Here is an 18,420-nt window from a genome sequence, read left to right on the forward strand (position 1 = left end):
TCGTTTGAAATAAACCTTAGCTTTATGGAGATGTGAATTATATGTCATGTGACAAGAGTTGCTCAGTGATAGACGTAAAGGTGGCTCGATGTAGGGCTGGCCTTTTGGCGTGGGTTGCATTGCTCTGTGTGCTGTGACGTGGATGGTTTGCATCCATCGTGCATTGAACGCGCTGCAAAGGTGGGAGAGGATTATTATTAAAAAGTTTATTATTATTTAAAATTTGATTTGATCAATTATCAGATTGTTAAGCGATGGATTTCTAAAGGTGGCAGATACAGTAAAGGCCCCTGCTGGCCAATCAGTGATGGGATAAAACTTTGGTTCCTTTTACTGGTTGGCTTTCTCTTCCTGGATGTTGATGAAACAGTTTAATTCCGTATTATATAAATGGTCAGCGGAAAGATCTCAGCCTGAAAGCGACAAAGCGCCCTCTCTTCAGCACATTTCATGCTCCTTAACCATATACGTTGCTTGCCTTGAAACTTAAGTCAGAGAATCGGCTTTTTTAAATTACGTTTCTCATCAGTTGATGCACATTGCACAGTGAGAAATGAATCATGCTCTGTAGTCATCTTGCTTTTGTTTTCAGCATCTAATCAATATTACCTGATTTACTTATGAGAAGTTACTGGAATGAGGTGACTCCAGGATACTAGGGTGTATCTGACTTTAGCTGTTGAGCTTATCTCTTGACGGGGTGGGAGTGCAGCTAGGAAAAGTGCTTCGTCGAGCTAGTCTGAGATTCTCCTTTTGTTCCTTGTGGAACGTCGGGCGGTTAGGTCTGAGCTCTGGCGCTTTCTTTCTGAAACACAATGTTTGGGCTGCCATGATACAGCGCACTTGTTTCCAATCGTTACCATCCCTTCATGCAAACAGAGTGATGGATGTGTACAAATTGGGAGTGCTATGGAATGTGCTGTACAGATAGAAGGTCCACTGATTAGTTGGGTCACTCTTTGTTCAGTATTCAAAAGCAGTTAAGTGGGCGGCATCTGTGCTGTTTCTTTAAAAAAAATCAGGTCTAGTCAATGGCTACACTTTGGCCCAATAGGTCAACTCTGTCCAAAATATGTCCATTTATATTCTCAACTCAGTTCCGCAACCGAGGGCGTTATTTGGATTTTATAATGTAGCCCCGCCCAAACCCAGGGGAATGTCAGCATTTGTCTCCAGAGCCCTTTTGATGGGGAAAAAAGCCATCCTCACCCACTGGCTCTCCCGTGATCCCTCGTCCTATGCACAATGGAGATCCCTCATGATAGCGCACGCAACACTGGAGAGACGCATGGTGGGAGACTTGACTCTTGGCCCGGGTCGCAAATTTTGTCAGGTGTGGGAGCACTTCTGGCGGGACCTCACACCGCGTGCTCGCAGTAGACTTTTGAATCTTTAAGATTTTATTCCCACTCTCAGCTGTTGGACTGGCCATGGATTCTTGGGGAGGGGAGGGGAGGGGAACTGATTATATTGTTGAAAATGTTATTTCCTGAATGGCACTACTGTTTGTATTTGCTTCTTACTGCTGGAATAATAAAAATCATTTAAACATATTCTCAACTCAGTCCTTGAGACACACTCAGATTACATGACAGTACATATATAGGCCGCAAAACCTTCCAGATCGATGTGGTTTACATAAGCAAGGGACTGTACAAAACAGCGAATTACAGAATTTCAGAAATGCAAATAGGAGCCTGAGGAAGCAAACAAGATACGTAACTCGGATTTATTTTGATTTTACTTATTACATTTTCTATACCCTTTTCCCAGCAGGCTCACCACCTGTCTAAAGTACCTGGAGCAATGGAGGGGATTAATAATAATAATAATAATAATTTTATTCTTATATACCGCCAAAGCCGTGGTAGTTCAGGGCGGTTTACAACAAAAAAGAGCTGGACAATCAGCGAATATAGGTACAATGTAAGATCAACAGAATACAGGAGAGCATGATACAGAGGTGAGGCATGAGAGATCTTGGGAACAATTCGGTGGGAGATGGAGAGGTAGGGCTTAAGAGGACTCGGTTACAAATTGGTTGAACAAGCTTATTTTTACAAGTTTTCTGAAACTTAGGGAGGAAGAGGAGTGCGTGATAATGTTACCCAACCAATCGTTCAGTTAACCTGCTTGGAAGGCAAGTGCTCTGTTCAGGTATTTTTTGTAAAGGCAGGCCTTTCGTGTTGGGTGGTTGAATAGATGGACTCTGCGTGTGGGTCTGGACGGACATTATAGGTTGAAGTGGGGGAACCAAGTACATGGGGGCCGAACCTAGAATGGATTTGAAACAGAGACAGGCAAATTTGAACACCACTCTCGCTTCGAGGGGCAGCCAGTGGAGTTTTTGGTAGTAGGGAGTTAGGCGTTCCCAGTTTTTTAACCTAAAGATCAATTGACCTGCCCAGGGTCAAAAGGAGCAGTCTGGGTTTGAAGCCACAACTTCAGGGTACTGAGGCTGTAGCTTTAACCACTGTGTCACTCTAGAAATAAAAATGTAGTAAAAGGGAGCCATGGGTAGGACAATGGAGCCATTGTGACATCACTGATGAGGTTGGCTCTTATTGGTGGAATGAGGCATTATGACATCACAATCCCAGCTCTGGTTATCAGAGGCTGAAATCTTTCACACTATTTATTTACTCAATTTTCTATACTGTTCTCCCTGGGGAGCTCAGAACGGTTTACATGAATTTATTCAGGTACTGAAGCATTTTTCCCTATCTATCCCTGTGGGCTCACACTCTACCTAATGTTCCTAGGGCAATGGGGGGATTAAGTAACTTGCCCAGGGTCGCAAGGAGCAGCATGGGATTTGAACCCACAACGTCATTGTGCTGAGGCTGTAGCTTTAACCACTGCACCAATCCTGACTGGCTGCCTGGAATGCAGTCATTCGATGTAAAAAATAAAAAATTCTTATCTAGGCAGCCGGCCAGGCACTGAAGGAAATGCAAACATCGAAGTAATCCGCGGCGCACGTTCTACTTTAAAGAGCGCAAATTTATCCAACAAATAACTGGAAAACCCATAATGAATATGCATGAGATAAATTTGTGCGCATTACTTCCATTTTATGAAATTCTATCTCATGCATATTCGTGTAAGGATCGTCAAAACCTGACTGGCCAGGTGTGCCCCATGGATTGGGTTCACAATCTCCGATTGAAGGAGCGTTCCTAAATAAGTTAGGACTCAGTGACTCTACCTCAGCCAGGGATGGGCAACCAAGGTCATCGCGGGTCACAACCAGCGGTGTAGTGAGAGTTGGAGGTGCCTGGGGTGGTGACACCCCCTCCCGCCTTCCTGTCCGCCCTCTTCCCCCCCCCCACCCGCTCTTCTGCACCTCCCTTCCCACACCGTACCTCTTAAAATTTTTGCCAGTGCGAGTGTGGCTTCTCCACTCTGCTGCTCGCACCGGCTTTCCCTCTGACGTCACTTCCTGGCCCTACAGCCCGGAAGTGATGTCAGAGGGAGCCGGGTTGGCTCAAGCAGCAGGCAGGAGGAGTTGAGCTGTGCTAGTGATTGCTTTTCTGAGCAAGTGCCAGGCACAGTTTCTTCCCCCCTTTACTGGTGATTCTTCACACACACAGCACGCATATAATTCGCACACTATTGTGCTGAGAATCGCCAGTAAAACAAGAGTCGCTCCCACCTATTTATGCACCGTGGTGTCGGAGCTTAGAGAATCTGGCCCCTTAGTCCAGCGATTTTCCACTTTGTTCGTTCCATATTTTTCTGATGGAATGAAAAAAAAAAAAGCGGAAAATCGCCGGACTAAGGGCTCCTTTTACTAAGGTGCGCTAGCGTTTTTAGCGCACGCAGCAGATTAGCCCGCGCTAACCCCACGCTACATGGCTAGAACTAACGCCAGCTCAATGCTATAGCGCGCACTAGCCGAAAATCTACCGCCTGCTCAAAAAGGAGGCGGTAGGGGCTAGCGCGCACAGCATTGTAGCGTGCGCTATTCCGCGCGTTAAGAGCCCCAACGCAGCTTAGTAAAAAGAGCCCTAAGTGTACATCCCTTTGTTGGTTGGGCTGAGAACTTCTCAGCGGCCCCTCCTAGCTAACAATGGCCACGCCTACCCTAGATGAGATAATTTTCCAGCATCAGTCTGACCTCATAATAATAATAATAATAATAACAGTTTATATACCGCAGGACCGTGAAGTTCTATGCGGTTTACAATGATTAAAAGGTATTACAGATCGAGTGGAATAAACAAAGTTCAGAGTTAGTGAATAACAGTTCTAAAGATCATTTGTTGAGGACTAAGATTGTATAGGTCAGTTACTTAAGTATTTCAGGAACAGGTATGTTTTTAGGCGTTTCCTGAATTCCCTATAAGTAGTAGGCATGAATTCCTTCTCTCACACCAAGCGGCATCATGGGGTAAAGACCTAAAACAATTACTTTCACCCTCTACTTATGAGGAATTTAGGAAACGTCTAAAAACATCTTGACAACTGATCCACTTATCTCTTTCCTCTCAATAGCGACCTACTGTCCTTTTGATCACTTTTCTCCTCAACAATGAATTTCCTGTCTAATTACTTCTTTTTCTTCTTCCCCTCTTGAAGTCAGTCAATTTGTACCTTTGCTTAATCTTTTGTAAACCGCATAGAACTTCACGGTATATCAGCTGTTATTATTATTATTATTATTATTAGGCACGAGCAGTTGTTCCAGGTCTTTACCCCATAATGCTGCTTGATGTGAAAAAAAGATGTGGGTGATGACTTTTAAATTTACAACCTCTAACCGGCGGAGAAACAAAGTTCAGATGTGAGCTTCTCCTATATCTGTTGGTTGTGAAAGAGAAAAGGTCTCTTATGTATTTAGGGGCTAACCCGTAAAGTACCGTGAAGCAAAAACAACCAAACTTGAATTTCACAGGTGCCTCCATCGGCAGCCAGTGTAGAAATCGATAGGAAGGTGTGCAGTCCACAAAATAGCCATTTTGTACCAGTTGCAATCGCCGCATATTCTTCTGGGAGAGTGCCAAGTAGGCGATGTCACAATAGTCAAGTTGACTCAGTATAAGGGATTGTACCAGAATTCGAAATGATGGGACATCAAAATAAGCTTTAATGGACCGAAGCTTCCAGAGGGTGAGAAAGATCTTTCTAATCAAGGAGTCTACCTGGTCTTTCATGGTCAGACTCTGGTCCAGTGTTACTCCCAATATCTTCATAGTGGGTTGAATGGGATGACTAAGGTTATTGATGCACAGTGATGCTTTAGTGTCGAGTGGGTGTGGCGATGCTATAAAAAATTTTTGTTTTCTCTGGGTTTAGCTTTAGTCTGAACTCAGTCATCCATTGCTCCATCCGATGTAGTACCTCTGTTGCTTTGGGGGTGACTTCTGAGATAGAGGTATTGAATGGGATAATTATCGTGAAGTCATCAGCGTAGCTAAATAGTTTTAGCCCCAGCTGGGATAGTTGTGCACCCATGAGGCCATGTAAACATTGAAGAGCAGAGGGGATGTGCAACCTTCTTCAAATTAATCCCTTATTTTCTAACCTCTGTCACTCCGTCTCTTCTTTTCGAATGTTCCTTCTTTGCTTACGCCCTGTCCTGCCTATGAAAATGTTTTATTGCGCATTGTGTTGACATTGTAATGTCTCTTATTAGGATCCACTCAAACAATTGGCTCAGTGTGTCAGCAGCACTCCTTATTGATCCTTAAACATAATGGGAATCATTTTCAAAGTGTAAGACCTCCTTTAACAAAACTGCGCTAGCAGTTTCTAGCACGGGGAGCTGCGCTGAATGGCCCGCACTGCTCCTGACGCTGACTGAGTTCCTATGTCCACGACAATCCTGGCCCGTCGCAGTTCTGGAATAGAGGAGATAAGTGCTTTGAAATATACCTTGGTGTGATTTATTTTTCATCTTTTTCTTTCAGTTTTATTAATATTATTTACTTATTCAATTTTTTAACATTATTAATAATTTTACTTATTTTCTGTCACTTCTTTTTCTTGCTGGGCTTTCTCGGAAGCCTATTGTTGTTTATTTTATACCTATAAAATCAATAAAAATATTTTGAACTGAAAAAAAAAAATTGAATAAGTAAATAATTTTGATAAAATTGAAAGGATAAGATGAAAAAAAAATCACACTTTGTTTAAGGATCAATGAGGTTTGCTGCTCCGCTGAGCCAATTGCGTGACTGGCGTTCTGAGTATCCTAAAAAAAAGTAGATTATTCATATTTCAGTTCAGCGCTAATGTCTGACGTATTGGTGAATTATCATATCATGTACGTTGTTGCCAGAAATTTAGGGCCTCTTCTGTCAAACTGCGCTAGCAGTTTTTAGCGCAGGGAGCCGCGCTGAATGGTCCGCGCGGCTCCCGACGCTCATAGGAACTCTATGAGCGTCGGGAGCGGCGCGGGCCTTTCAGTGCGGCTCACTGTGATAAAAACTGCTAGCGCAGTTTGATAGAAGAGGCCCTAAGTGTGACATTATAATGTAACATACTATGCACACTATTGTAATCGTAATATTTTTTTTTTGACTGCTTTAATTGTCTGCCGCTTATGTTTGACTTATTTTTGCTCTTCCCCGCCTTGAGCGAATTCCTTTAAAACGGCGTCAAATTGAGCCTAATAAAGACATAACTAAATAAACAATGGCCCTGCCTGTTACGCAGCTAAGTGCGCTGACTGAGGCCACTCATTCGAATGGATAGTGCCACTGGAAACCATTGCAGACTGCTCTGGTACGTTCTGGTTAGCACTGGGACAGTACAAGGGCAGGGCATGGGTGGAGAACAGAAAAACTGCGTCCTTACTTTAGGGGTCTTTTACTAACCCCCCTCTTTTACAAAGGTGTGCATGTTATCCTATGGACGCGTTAGCGGTTAGTGCATGCGTCGACGTAGCGCGCGCTAAATCTGCTCCAAAACGCTTAGCGCGCCTTTGTGAAAGAGGGCCTACGGCGCGCTATCCGATTTAGCACGCGCTAAATTCTAACGCACCCATAGAAAATAATGGGGGGGGGCGCTCATCTTTAGCGGGCGTTAAATTGATTAGCGCGCCTTCGGGCTCCTTTTATCGAGGCGCGCTACGGGGGTTAGCGCCTCGGACATTTCATCACGCGCTAACCCCCGCGGCAGCCTAAAATCCTAACGCCTCGTCAATGGAGGCGTCGGGTACTAGCGCGGCAGGCGGTTTAACGCGCCTTTGTAAAAGGACCCCTTAGTAAAAGACCCCTTTTTTGTGGCCAGTGATGTGAATCACAATCCTATTAGGCACTCTATAATATCAATCCACTCAAAGAGTTAAACAACAGTGATGTGAATGACACCAGTACTTGGAGAAAAATGCTGTCCAGATTGCAGTGAGGAATTGGGATGTCCAGACTTTAAAAATCGCCATTCACGGCGTGTAAGGATCGACTCACTGAGGCCGTCAATATTTGAACTAGTTTCTGCTGCTTTTTTAATTTTTTTTTTTTGCCTTTTGTGTTTTCAGTTGCGTTGAAAGTTGCCGTGTTTATGCACCTCTGTCTCTCGTTTTCTTCAGGGGCGCCACGAGACCCGATGGATTGTTGATAACCAGATGCTGAGGAGCTGGCGAGAGTATGGTAAAGCACCAGCCGTTGCAGTACTATGAGCCCCAATTATGCTTGTCATGCCTGACGGGAATTTATGGCTGCCGCTGGAAACGGTATCAGCGGTCACATGACGACACAACAAAGGTTCGTAGATCGTCTGCAAGTTTAGCTGCCTGTAGTTAGTTTCAAAGTGTTTTTGCATGCTGCCTCTGGACCCTTTTGTGGGTGGCCAGGGGTTCTGCTACATTTTTACGTTATTTAAATAAGAACATAAGAACATAAGCAATGCCTCTGCTGGGTCAGACCTGAGGTCCATCATGCCCAGCAGTCCGCTCACGCGGCGGCCCAACAGGTCCAGGACCTGTGCAGAAATCCTCTATTTATACCCCTCTATCCTCTTTTCCAGCAGGAAACCGTCCAATCCTTTCTTAAATCCCAGTACCGTACTCTGCCCTATTACATTCTCTGGAAGCGCATTCCAGGTGTCCACCACACGTTGGGTAAAGAAGAACTTCCTAGCGTTCGTTTCGAATCGGTCCCCTTTCAACTTTTCCAAATGCCCTCTTGTTTTTTTTATTTTCTGAAAGTTTGAAGAATCTGTCCCTCTCTACTCTCTCTATGCTCTTCATGATCTTGTAAGTCTCTATCATATCCCCTCTAAGTCTCCTCTTCTCCAGGGAAAAGAGACCCAGTTTCTCCAATCTCTCAGCGTATGAGAGGTTTTCCATCCCTTTTATCAAGCGTGTCGCTCTCCTCTGAACCCTCTCGAGTATCGCCATATCCTTCTTAAGGTACGGCGACCAATATTGGACGCAGTATTCCAGATGCGGGCGCACCATCGCCCGATACAACGGCAGAATAACTTGTGTTCGCTTACATTTGAAAGTGTTCTCCGAAGTTGGGGAGGAAAATGCAATTTTGTTTTAGAAGTCTGTCCTTTGGCTTTCTGAGTTTTCATTTTGAGTTTTGATTTTGTGATGCGGTTAATTGAAAATCTGGGTGTCGGAGGCAATACTAAATTGGACGTGACATGTCAAGTAGAGAATGACACGTGTCAAAAGCAGCTTCTGATTGGTGTAGCCTGACTTTAGTTCCCGGACGAGGCAGTCGGAAAATACCATGAAAGACTGAGTCCACGATTCGTGAACTGTGAATTCGCAGGGGTGTACTGTACCACATTGGCAAATCATCTATGCATTTTACATAGAGTAAAAATAAAAAAATAAATTAAAATTAAGACAATCAGAAACTGGAACTAATCAACAGTAAAGTACGTTCTTTCCTTCTTCTTTTCAATATAAATTGTAGTTCTTCCCCTTAGCCCGTTGTGTCTGTTGCCTCGTTGTATTTTGTGTATCAAAGTATTTTGTATAATCTGAGGGGTTTTAATGACATTGTCTATGTTTAATTTTCTGTGTTTTTATGGATGGATTTACCTTTGTATGTTTTTTTAACCTTTGTAAACCGCCTAGAATTCTGATTAGGCAGTACAGTATAACAAATTTTAATAAAACTTAAAACTTGCCAAGAAACAGATTTAAAACTGATTGTTTCATGAAGCAGCTGGTTCAGGAACCGATTGACAAGAGAGGTAAGTATTGTACACTTCCCCCTCCGTATTCGCGGGGGTTAATAATAATAATAATAACTTTATTTTTATATACCGACATATCACAAACAGTTCTAAGTGGTTTACAAGGGAAGAGACTGTATACAGACAGCGACATTACAGCAAACTTTCAAATTTACATTGGCTTGTTAAGTTTAGTCAGGTGTATCTGGAAGTGTATTGGAAGTACATCAGGTTGAGGTGGGGGGGTCAGAGAAATTTGTCAAAGAGATAGGTTAGGGGCAGAGCCGGCCCGAGAATATGGAAAAACCGCAAATAATATTTGGGCCGGTTCTGCCCCTAACCCCCACTTCCCCCAGCTATTTTTAGCCCTGTAAGCCCCCCCCCTTAAGCCTTACCTGGTGGTCTAACGGGTTTTCAGGCAGGAGCGATCTTCCCATGCTCCTGCCCCGTGCAGATCATAGAAACATAGAAATAGACGGCAGATAAGGGCCACGGCCCATCTAGTCTGCCCACCCCAATGACCCTCCCCTACCTTTCTCTGTGAATAGATCCCACGTGTCTATCCCATTTGGCCTTAAAATCAGGCACGCTGCTGGCCTCAATCACCTGAAGTGGAAGACTATTCCAGCGATCAACCACCCTTTCAGTGAAAAAGAATTTCCTGGTGTCCCCTTGCAGTTTCCTGCCCCTGATTTTCCACGGATGCCCCCTTGTTGCCGCAGGACCCTTGAAAAAGAAGATATCTTCTTCCACCTCGATGCGGCCCGTGAGATACTTGAATGTCTCGATCATGTCACCCCTCTCTCTGCGTTCCTCGAGTGAGTACAGCTGCAACTTATCCAGCCATTCCTCGTACGGGAGATCCTTGAGTCCTGAGACCATCCAGGTAGCCATTCTCTGGACTGACTCCAGTCTCAGCACATCCTTACGGTAATGCGGCCTCCAGAAATGGCTGCCTTGAGCTCTCGTAGTCTCTCGAGCCATTTCCTGTGAGCGATCTGCACGGGGCAGGAGCGTGGGAAGATCGCTCCTGCCTGAAAACCCACTAGACCACCAGGTATGGCTTAAAGTGTGTGTGTGGGGGGACTTACAGGGCAAAAAATAGCCTGAAAAATGAAAAAAAATTTTCTGGTCAAAAATCGCGAATAACGGAGGGGGAAGTGTAGATCTAATCCTTAGTGGAATGAAGGACTCGCTATGGGAGGTGGTAGTGTTGGATCCATGTGATCAAAATGAGTTAATAAGTGCAGTAAAGACACTAGCAGCCTCTTTTACAAAGCCGCACTAGTGGCTGCGCTGCACTAATGGCCCCGAAGCCCATAGAGATTTAAAGGGCTTCGGGGCTGTTGCCGCGTGGCAGCCACTAGTGCGGCTTTGTAAAAGAGGCCATAAGGAAACCGGCTGCATGAAACTGGGTTTGGGTAGTAGGATGGTGATTTCTCACTCTCGGATTGGTGACAGTGTTGTCAGGGGGTGCAAAGCTTTGGAAAGCTTTGCCAGGAGTTCTGCGCGTATGTGCAATTAGGCTAGGTTTTGTTCGTAAATGCTTTCCTATGATGAGATCATCTGGACGCGTAAGAACCTGCAAATGCCTTGATGAGCGAAATTTCTTTGAATTGTATGAGATGATTTTGAAGAGCAAAGTGGTTTGGTTTTTTGTAGTGAACAGAGATGTAATGTCCAATCTCATGTATGTGTTTATGCAAACCATATAGGTCTTGTACAGTATACAAATTTTAAATAAAAAGGGCACCTGGGACAAATTGAACAAAGTGGTAGAAACGAAAAAAGCAACCTAAAAGGAGCAGTTGCAAAGATGGAGTTCAAATGAGGCTGTAGATATTAAGAAAAAAAAGTCTTAGAAAGCCAGACTAGATCAGCGGTGTAGCCAGACTGCCAATTTGGGGCAGGCCTGTGTCAAAGTCGTTGGGCCTCTCTTTCTTTTTCTCCATTGTCACCCCACAGCCCGTTCAGCCTCTCTTTCCCTCCCTTGCAAACCCCCAACCTGTGCAACTTCTCTCTTTCCCTCCCTTCCTACCCATCCCAGCCCATGCAGCCTCTCTCTTTCCCTCCCTTGCCAACCTCCCCAGCTTGTGCAGCCTCTCTCTTTCCCTCCCTTGCCAACCCCCAACCCGTGCAGCTTCTCTCTTTCCCTCCTTTTCTACCCATCCCAGCCCATGCAGCCTCTCTCTTTCCCTCCCTTCCCACCCTCCTTCAGCCTGTGCAGCCTTTGTCTTCCTCTTCAGGCTACTGGCAGTGGTTCTTATATGCTTCTGGCAGCTGACCCGGAAGCCTTCCCTCTGACGCAAATTGAAAATGTGTCAGAGGGAAGGCTTCTGGGTTAGCCACCAGCAACATGCAGAACCCGCTACCGGTGCCTTGAAGAGGAAGACAGAGGCTGCGGGGGATGGAGTGGGATGGAAGGGAAAGAGAGAGGCTGCATAGGCTGGGAAGTTTGTGATCTGTGGCTCTTGGGTGGATGGACCTAAGCCCAAACTAGGTGGGCTAGGCCCACCTGTGGCTAAGCATCTGGACCAGAGGTATTCTGTGTATTTAAAAAAAGGGAGCAGAAAGAAAGCAAATTGACAGACAGCATGGTTAAAAGATGAGGTGTAAGAGGCTATTGGAGCCAAAAGAACATCTTTCAATAAATGGGAAAAGGATCCAAGATAAGTGATAAGGAAGGCGAAAGAAGTCTACCACAGAAGCAGAAACTCATTTTAAAAAAAACAAACCCTTTTTCAGGTACATTTAGGGCTCCTTTTGCTGCGTTAGGGCATTACCGTGCGGAATAGTGCGCGCTAGACCTTAATGCCAGCATAGAGCTGGCGTTAGTTCTAGCCATGTAGCGCGTGGTAATATCCTGCGTGCGCTAAAAACGCTAACGCACCTTAGTAAAAGGAGCCCTTAGAAGCAGGAAACCTTTGAAGGAATCAGTTGGCGCATTAGATCATCACAGACTACGAGGGGGCACTCGAGGACAAGGCCAGAGCCGAGAGACTGATTGAGTTCTTTGCTTCGGTCTTTACATAGGAAGATGTAAGGGAGCTACGCGTGTCGGTCATCGATTGGTGCGTTTGCGTTTTCTAGGTACTGCCTGTGTTCTTCGGATAATTATCCGTGCAGCGTTTCCACCTCAATAATCTATATCTATCCTCGCGCTTCCTGTAATGTGACCTGAGGTGGGTTTTTAAAAAAAAAAATTTCCTTATTCTAATAAGATGGCAGCCGATTAAGTCACCATTTGTGCTGTCTCCCTTTGTTCTCTTTTATTTCTTTTTCTTTTTGGTTTTTCCTGCTGTTTTTTGTTTATTTATTTAATTGTTATTTTTATTTGTGTTATTTTTTTAATCTTCTGTGATTTTTATACTGGTTGGGATTTCATTTGTGGACTCTGATCTGACAGTTCTGATTTGACCGTTATTCTTGGTCTGTCAGAAAGGCCTCGTTCTCACCTGGCATTCCTGCACCTTTGGCGATCCTGAGCTGTGCCTGGCGACCGCTCCATGGCGAGTAGGGCTGATGGTGAGTTGGAGGGGGAGTGTTGCCGAGGTCGACGGAGGATGACTGAGTCGCCGAATGGAGGCGGTTGTCGAGGCGGAAGCGCCATGTCTGAGGGGTTCATAGACAACCCCGCGAAAGACAAAGGCGCGCGCCGACAACTGAGCGCAAGACGAAGGCGCGCGCCAAAGAAAATTACAGTTTTTAGGGGCTCCAACGGGGGGTTTTGTTGGGGAGCCCCCCCAGTTTACTTAATAGAGATCGCGCCGGCATTGTGGGGGGTTTGGGGGGTTGTAACCCTCCACATTTTACTGTAAACTTAACTTTTTCCCTAAAAACAGGGAAAAAGTGAGGTTTTCAGTAAAATGTAGAGGGTTACAACCCCCCAAACCCCCCACAACGCCCCCACAACACGGCGCGATCTCTATTAAGTAAACTAGGGGGGCTCCCCAACAAAAACCCCCATCGGAGCCCTAAAAACAGTAATTTTCTGCGGCGCGTGCCTCCGCGCTGCGCTCAATTGTCTGCGTGCGCCTTTGTCCCGGCGCGATTTTGACCTGACACCTGTCTGAGGTGATTGGCGTGGACTCTAACTCCCTGCAGTGATGCAGATTCGGATTTCCTACTGGCAATGCGACATCAGCAGGACGGGAGTCTTACCGCGCCTGACGTCCCGCAGTCGACTTGGATTACTGTTGTGAGGGACGGTACCATCAAGGGTGAGGACTGGTTGAGTGAGCTGCATTGTCCAGACCAAGGAGCGGAGAATTGAAGCTGGAAGATCTGAGAGCTGTTGAGTGTAATGGACAGTATTCCGGAAAATCGAGAGATGCTTCTCTCTGCTTTGAAAAAGTGGACCCATGGCTGATGTGCAGAGGTCGATGATGGCGGTTGCCCAGCTAAAGCACTAGGGATGATGACATTTGATGATTGATGGAAATGAAATTAAGTCCTTCCTGATTTTTATTCTATTATGCATATTCTATTGATTTCTTTTTATCTATTTGTTTAGTTTTCATTTAAATTTCCTTAGAATTCTATTGTTTAACTGTTTCTCATTCCATTCTATTCATATGCCTTCCTCTACCTTTTCTTTTTCCTCACTTCTAAAGTTTATGTTTATTTTTACATTTCTATATTTGATTTAATTCTTAAAAAAAATTATTTTCTATTTTAATTAGTTTCTTTCCATTACATTATTATTTTGGAATGTACATTTTGTTTTTAACAGTATGGTATTGAGAGTTCAATGTATTCTTGCTAGGATGCTTCATATCTCATTTTTTCCTCTATCTTTATTTTCCTCTCTATTATTTGCTAATTTGTTTGTTCTTAGGTACTTTAATTAGATTGTGAGCCTTCGAGACAGTAAGGGAATTTCAAAGCTCCTATTTTTTATTTATCTTATTTTTATTGTATCCTTTAATGTATATTTCTCTGTAAACCGCTTCAAACTTAACGGATTTAGCGATATATAAGAAATAAATTACATTACATTATTTTTGGTTCCAGAAATAAACATTAGTGCTATTGATTTCAGCGAGTGATTGCTTCATTTTTATCTTCACGTGTTAAGCTCTATATTTTGTCTCGGCTGAACGCTTCTCAGCGATTTGAACGGAGCGACTTGAGGATACCATATGCCTCTCAAATATTGCAAAACATCTGTGTAGCAGTGTAAGGTATGCAGCAATGACCAGCCCCTGCTCAGGAGTTTATAATCTAGTTCCAGATGGACAATGGTGACATATAATGATTGAGGCCAGGGCTGCAGCAAGGCAAAGGTTGCTTTGTTACTCTTACTACTGCTATTATTTCTATAGCGCTACCAGACGTACAGAGTCACAAAGAAGACAGTCCTTGCTCCGAAGAGCTTACAATCTAAACAGACAAGACAGACAAACAGTATGTCAGGGCAATCAAGCCATTGTGACATCACTGATGAGGTTGGCTCTTATTGGTGGAATGAGGCATTATGACATCACAATCTGAAAGACTGAAACTCTTCACACTACTATGAATTATTTCTATAGCACTACCAGACGCACGCAGCGCTGTACAGAGTCACAAAGAAGACAGTCCTTGCTCCAAAGAGCTTACAATCTAAACAGACAAGACAGACAAACAGGATGTCATGGATACAGTTAAGGGGAATAGTTAATCTGTGGGCTGGGTTGGAGGGCAGAGGGGAATACAGGACAATCAAACCATTGTGACATCACTGATGAGGTTGGCTCTTATTGGTGGAATGAGGCATTATGACATCACAATCTGAAAGACTGAAACTCTTCCCACTACTACGAATTATTTCTATAGCGCTACCAGACGGACACAGCCCTGTGCAGAGTCACAAAGAAGATAGTCCCTGCTGGAAAGAGCTTACAGTCTAAATCAGGGGTGGGCAACTCCGGTCCTCAAGGGCCGGAATCCAGTCGGGTTTTCAGGATTTCCCCAATGAATATGCATGAGATCTATTTACATGCCCTGCTTTCAATGCATATTCATTGGGAAAATCCTGAAAACCCAACTGGATTCCGGCCCTCGAGGACTGGAGTTGCCTACCCCTAGTCTAAACAGACAAGACAAACAGGATGTCGTGGATACAGTTAAGGGGAACGGTTAATCTGCTCACTGGGCTGGTGGGGAGAAAGGCTATGGATTGAAGGCTATATCAAAAAGGTGGGTTTTCAGTCTGCTTTTAAACAAGGGAAGGGAAGGGGCTTGGCGGACAAACTCAGGTAATTTATTCCAGATCTAGGAGGTAGCTAGCTGAAAGGAGCGAAGTCTGGAATTGGCAGTGGAGGAGACGGGTACATCTAAGAGCGGCTGATCTGAGAAATGGAGTTGTTTGGGAGGTGTATAAGGAGAGAGAAGCGGTGTATAAGGAGAGGGGCAGCAGAATGAACACACTTGTAGGTCAGCAATAGGAGCTTGAACTGTATGCGATGGCGGATAGGGAGCCAGTGTAGTGATTTAAGGAGAGGGGTGACATGAGCGTAGCGAGGTTGGTAGAAGATAGGTTCCTAAAGGTTAAGGGGATTGAGGGGTACAGATAGAAGTAGAGGTAGGTTATAAAAATGGTCAGGAACTACTTCACAGGTCGCGGACCTGATGGGCCGCCGCGGGAGCGGACCGCTGGGCGAGATGGACCTCTGGTCTGACCCAGTGGAGGCAACTTCTTATGTTCTTAAGATGAGTCGCGCAGCAGAGCTTTGCACCAATTGTATAGGGGAGAGGCAACACTGCGGGAGACCTGTTAGAAGTAGATTGCGATAATCTAAGCGTGATGTTACGAGAGTATGGACAAGGGTCCGGGTAGTGTGCTTAAAGGAAGGGGCGAATTTTGGTGATGCTGTAGAGATAGAAGCGACAGATTCTCCTGTTCATAGATCCACAGACTGACTCAAAGCGCCGGGTGGCATCCTCTCCCTTAGGCTTGGTGGCCAGGGCCGTTGTCCTGCTTGCTTGCCCATGGTGACATAAGAACATAAGCAGTGCCTCCGCCAGGTCAGACCACAGGTCCATCTCGCCCAGCAGTCCGCTCCCGCGGCGGCCCAAAACAGGTCAAGACCTGTCTGAATCATCAGAAGGGGCTCCCTTGCCACCTTGGTTTCCCATTTAAGTCCTGCCTTCCTATCGAAGTCCTAGCCCTCCGGTCTTGCCCAGTGTCACACTGCCCTTTTGAGCTGAACTGCGTGCCAAACCAAAAGGGGAGGGGCACTGAAAGCAGCTCATGCCCTGGGCATTGTTTTGTCCAGCAACTATTCCAGTGTAAATGCTTCCCTTTCTTTGTGCTTACCCTTTGTGCTCTTTGTTTTCTTCAAAAACTAAGAATAAGAGGCTCTCAGGAGCCCTGTGTAGCAGATCACTGGCAATCCTCCTTCTCCAACAAGGAGAAATGATACTAGAATCTAGACTAGGTCCCTTCTTTTGCTGGGCTCTGTTCTCTTAACAGTAGCCTCTTGTATTTCGGCTAGCTCCCAAATGACTCCTCCATTGATTTTTTTTAATATCCTGTTCTCTCCCACCTCCATTTATCTATGAGCCTGTCATTAAAGAGGGAGGGGGTTGCATCATGCAGGAGAGGAGGAAGCGTGGTAGATGAATGCTAAATTGATTTTGGATTCCATTGGGAGGAAGGGAGTATAGCAAGTATGGATGTACCTATATGAATGTTTATCTATTTAGTACCTGGAAGACCGAGCTTCGCTCAGGGAAGAATTGTTAATTATGTCTCAAAATCGTGCCTTTATCAATCTAACCTCTCTCCTGTATGGTTGTGAACTGCCCAGGTTGTGTCTTGAAATCGTGCTTTTATAAGTGTAACTTCCCTCATGTGTGTTTGTAAAATGCCAACCCTGTTTAATTTTCCTCAGGTTGTGTGCTGAAATCATAGTTTTATCAGCCTAACTTCCTTCCTGTCTTTTTCTCATCAGTCTAACTTCCCTCCTGTGTGTTTTTGGACTATATATATTTTGTTGTGTTCCCTCCTGGGTGTCTGTGAACTGACCTTGACCCCTCCATACCATCCAGCTATCGCCCAATTGCAAATATCCCTCTCCTAACCAAGATGCTAGAGTCCATCATTTCAACCCAACTCTCTTCATACTTAGAGAGATTCTCTATTCTCCAACCCTATCAATATGGCTTTTGTCCCAACTTCAGCACCGAATCCCTACTGTCCTCCCTGATCTCAAAGGTTCATCAGCTTCACTCTCGAAACATGTTTGCCGTCTCCTACAATTTGACCTTTCCGCTGCCTTCGACGTTGTCCATCATGATATTCTTGTTTACCAACTCTCTGAGATAGGCATTAACTCCACAGTTCTAGACTGGTTCTCAAAATTCCTCCGCTCTCGTTCTTATACTGTCAACATGAATGGCACCTCATCCTCCCCCTGGAAACCGAATTGTGGAGTCCCGCAAGGCTCTCCCCTATCTCCTATCCTTTTCAACATCTATATGTCCTCCCTAAAACTCCTCCATCTATCCCCCCTTGAAACAATTTACACTTATGCTGATGACATCCTCGTCCTCCTCGAAACCGATTCGAACCTCACCAACCTGTCTAAAAACATATCCTCTTGTATAATGAACCTACAATCTTGGGCCCACACTGTGCAAATGAAGCTAAACGAGTCCAAAACAAGACTTCTTTGGCTCGGCCCAAAACTAGACCAACTACCCACCTCCATCCCACTACCCTCTGGCTCCACTCTGCATCTTGAGTTCTCGAGCAATGTTCTGGGTGTCATCATTGATTCCACATTGTCCTTCAACGACCACCTCCAATCCTTGGTTAAAAAAAATGCTTTTTCAGCCTTCATATGCTGAGAAAAATTAGATCCTGCTTCCATCAAAACCATTTTACCCTCCTTGTCCAATCCATCATCCTTTCCAGATTAGACTACTGCAACTCTACCTACTTAAGCCTAATTAAGAAAAACCTTCAGAGACTTCAGCGGATTCAGAATGCCGCAGCCAAGCTCATCTTCACTAAAAGTAAATTTGATCAGGGGAGAGCCGACAGTCGACAACCAGTCGATGGCCCGGACACCAGGATATCCTGAAGAGGTAACTTCAAACAATCACACAGATATAGAGGAAGAACAAGAAGAAACTACAGGAGGCAATGAAAATGAAAAAGATCAAATGAATACAAAAAGGGATGTGAGGACCACTAAATCCAGGAAATTACCACGAACAGATCTTAAATGTATGTACACAAATGCCAGAAGCTTAAGAAACAAAATGGGCGAACTGGAAGAACTAGCAAGGAGT

General features: G+C 44.8%; 1 protein-coding gene across 1 annotated transcript in view; it reads left to right on the forward strand.

Annotated features, from left to right (window-relative positions):
- GDPD5 (glycerophosphodiester phosphodiesterase domain containing 5) overlaps positions 1-18,420 on the forward strand; it is a 358,608-nt gene that overhangs the window by 132,608 nt on the left and 207,580 nt on the right. Inside the window, exon 2 of the mRNA XM_033950424.1 lies at positions 7,535-7,709. Coding sequence (XP_033806315.1) covers positions 7,593-7,709 — 117 coding nt within the window. The 5' untranslated portion in view covers positions 7,535-7,592. The remainder of the gene's footprint in view (positions 1-7,534; positions 7,710-18,420) is intronic.

The sequence above is a fragment of the Geotrypetes seraphini genome, chromosome 6 (genome assembly GCF_902459505.1).
Source record: "Geotrypetes seraphini chromosome 6, aGeoSer1.1, whole genome shotgun sequence".
NCBI classification, from domain to species: domain Eukaryota; kingdom Metazoa; phylum Chordata; class Amphibia; order Gymnophiona; family Dermophiidae; genus Geotrypetes; species Geotrypetes seraphini.